This window comes from Phalaenopsis equestris, unplaced genomic scaffold, assembly GCF_001263595.1.
Source record: "Phalaenopsis equestris unplaced genomic scaffold, ASM126359v1 Scaffold197140, whole genome shotgun sequence".
In the NCBI taxonomy this organism is placed as follows: Eukaryota; Viridiplantae; Streptophyta; class Magnoliopsida; order Asparagales; family Orchidaceae; genus Phalaenopsis; species Phalaenopsis equestris.
In genome coordinates this window covers 1-1,856 of record NW_018217089.1, presented here as the reverse complement: position 1 = coordinate 1,856, position 1,856 = coordinate 1, and the positions used below count along the sequence as shown (strand labels likewise).

Below are 1,856 nucleotides of genomic sequence, written 5' to 3'. Positions count from 1 at the left end.
CCCATGTAGTGGGATTAAGGCTTTGTTGTTGTTGTCTGTTTTTTCCTTTGTTTTTAAAATCAAGTTTGTTATATATGTTATTAATATAGTTTTATTTTTTTTGTTGCTAAAAAGAAATAAATATGTTTTCGCAAATACTCAAAACAACTTTTAGATGTTTTGGATGTTTTAAAAAACAATCATATCTTAATCAAATATACCAAACATGCTTTGTTTTCAAATCAAAACAGAAACAAAAAAAAAATAATAATAATAAAAAACACAAAACAAATGTGATCCCAACCGTCCCCTTAGTAATTGCTCTGAGAACTTTACAGCAATGAACATTTATTAATTGCTAATTTGAAATGACAACATACAAGAAAGCGTTTATCAGGAGAAAGGGATGTATCAGTAATTGTCCAACGCAAGCTTCTTGCCAGAACGTCCTTCCGTATTTTCCAGCCATTATCAACATCATACACTCTTATATGACTTCCCTTCAATAATTAAAAAGTTAGAAGAATTAATAGGAACCGAAAGCAAGAGAAGTATCAGCTGGCTTGAAGAAAAACAAGAATGAAGATAGAATTCCACATGCTTTACAAGATCAATAAGCACTACCTACCTGAAATCCTGCAACAAAGAGAGAACCATCAGCTGAGAACTGAGAAACATAGACTCGTGTATCCATTCTGTCCACTTGCCATGGGCCATAAACAGGAAGATATCTGCCAAGAATATGGGAACAGTCTGCCAAGGAAAATCTTCCCAGTCCTGAACAATTTGCCTCTCTTCCAAATAACATTTTTACTGTCGATATAGGCAGCTTCTTCCCTGAAAGTATTCCCTTACTAAATGCCTCACAGGGTAAAAACCGCAGCTTAGTAAGCTGAAAAAGCTCATGGTCAACATTGAAGACACCTTGATCCAGTCTTGATGAAGCTACGCTGCTTCCCTGTTCAGGTGTACATGAGTTGTTTTTCATGCTTGGTTTGCTCAAGGAATAACCCATTTAGGCAGTCTGGAGGACGCTTCCCCTCTTATTAGTCCAATGAGCTGGGACTGAGCTTAACTCACAACTCCTATTATAAAATAAAGCAGCATAAACCCTAAAAGTTTTGATTTGTTAGGGAGAATAAAGGATAGAAGTGCGAAGTTGTTTGAAGAAAAATGATGATTTCATCTTAGATTTCAGTTCAAGATTGGCTAAAATAGTCAAGATAAAGGTGATATGTCATCCTCGAGTTATACAAGGTGCGCTCTATCTTTAAATTATTTATTTTCAGTCAAGATAAGCTGATGTTTTAAAAAAAATGCATGCTGCACAACTAGACATGGTGCCTAATTTTACATTTTGATCGCAGGAACAGATATACCTTGAGCAAACATATTAAACACTGCCGCAATCTTTTATGAAACTGTTTTATTCGTGTATAACCAGACGAAATCAACCAAAACCAGAGCAAGAAGAAGTCAAGTGGTTCAAATTATCAGGCGTCCAAAATAGCTGAAAAACAATTAATGGAATTCTTTAACTGCAGAATTCCAGTCTTCGAAAAGGACGGAAGAGGCACCAAAACAAACGCCCGGACATCAATTTCTTGCTAATCTTTAAAGTAAATTAGCCAGTGATTAGGGTTCGATTCCATACCGGGGAAATCAGAAAGATCCGACGCTTCCTCGATTTCTCCTCTTGCAGAGAGAAAGAGAGAGCGACATCTGAAATGCAAGCAAAAAAAGACCAACGGCTAAATTGGTTATCGCATAAAAATTTAGATATTGACACGGGTAAATTTAGCTTTATACGCCTCATTATAAGTACTCATAAATATGTTATTTATATTTTTATTTATGAAAAAAACGTTTGAAAATTC

At 35.2% G+C, this 1,856-nt stretch overlaps 1 protein-coding gene across 3 annotated transcripts; it reads right to left on the bottom strand.

The window, feature by feature from the left end:
• Positions 1-297: 297 nt before the first annotated feature.
• Positions 298-1,760, bottom strand: LOC110035287 (LEC14B protein-like). Of its 3 annotated transcripts, XM_020739519.1 has the most exons (4): positions 1,634-1,760; positions 1,359-1,489; positions 608-1,064; positions 298-479 (listed from the first exon to the last, which is right to left on the bottom strand). In XM_020739519.1, the coding sequence occupies exons 3-4, from the start codon at positions 992-994 to the stop codon at positions 312-314; spliced, it is 555 nt and encodes a 184-aa protein (XP_020595178.1). In that variant the 5' UTR covers positions 995-1,064; positions 1,359-1,489; positions 1,634-1,760; the 3' UTR covers positions 298-311. The 3 variants fall into 3 exon arrangements, with proteins under 3 accessions (XP_020595178.1, XP_020595179.1, XP_020595177.1); XM_020739520.1 differs by lacking the exon at positions 1,359-1,489 and having other exon boundaries at positions 608-1,091; XM_020739518.1 differs by lacking the exon at positions 1,359-1,489.
• Positions 1,761-1,856: the final 96 nt, after the last annotated feature.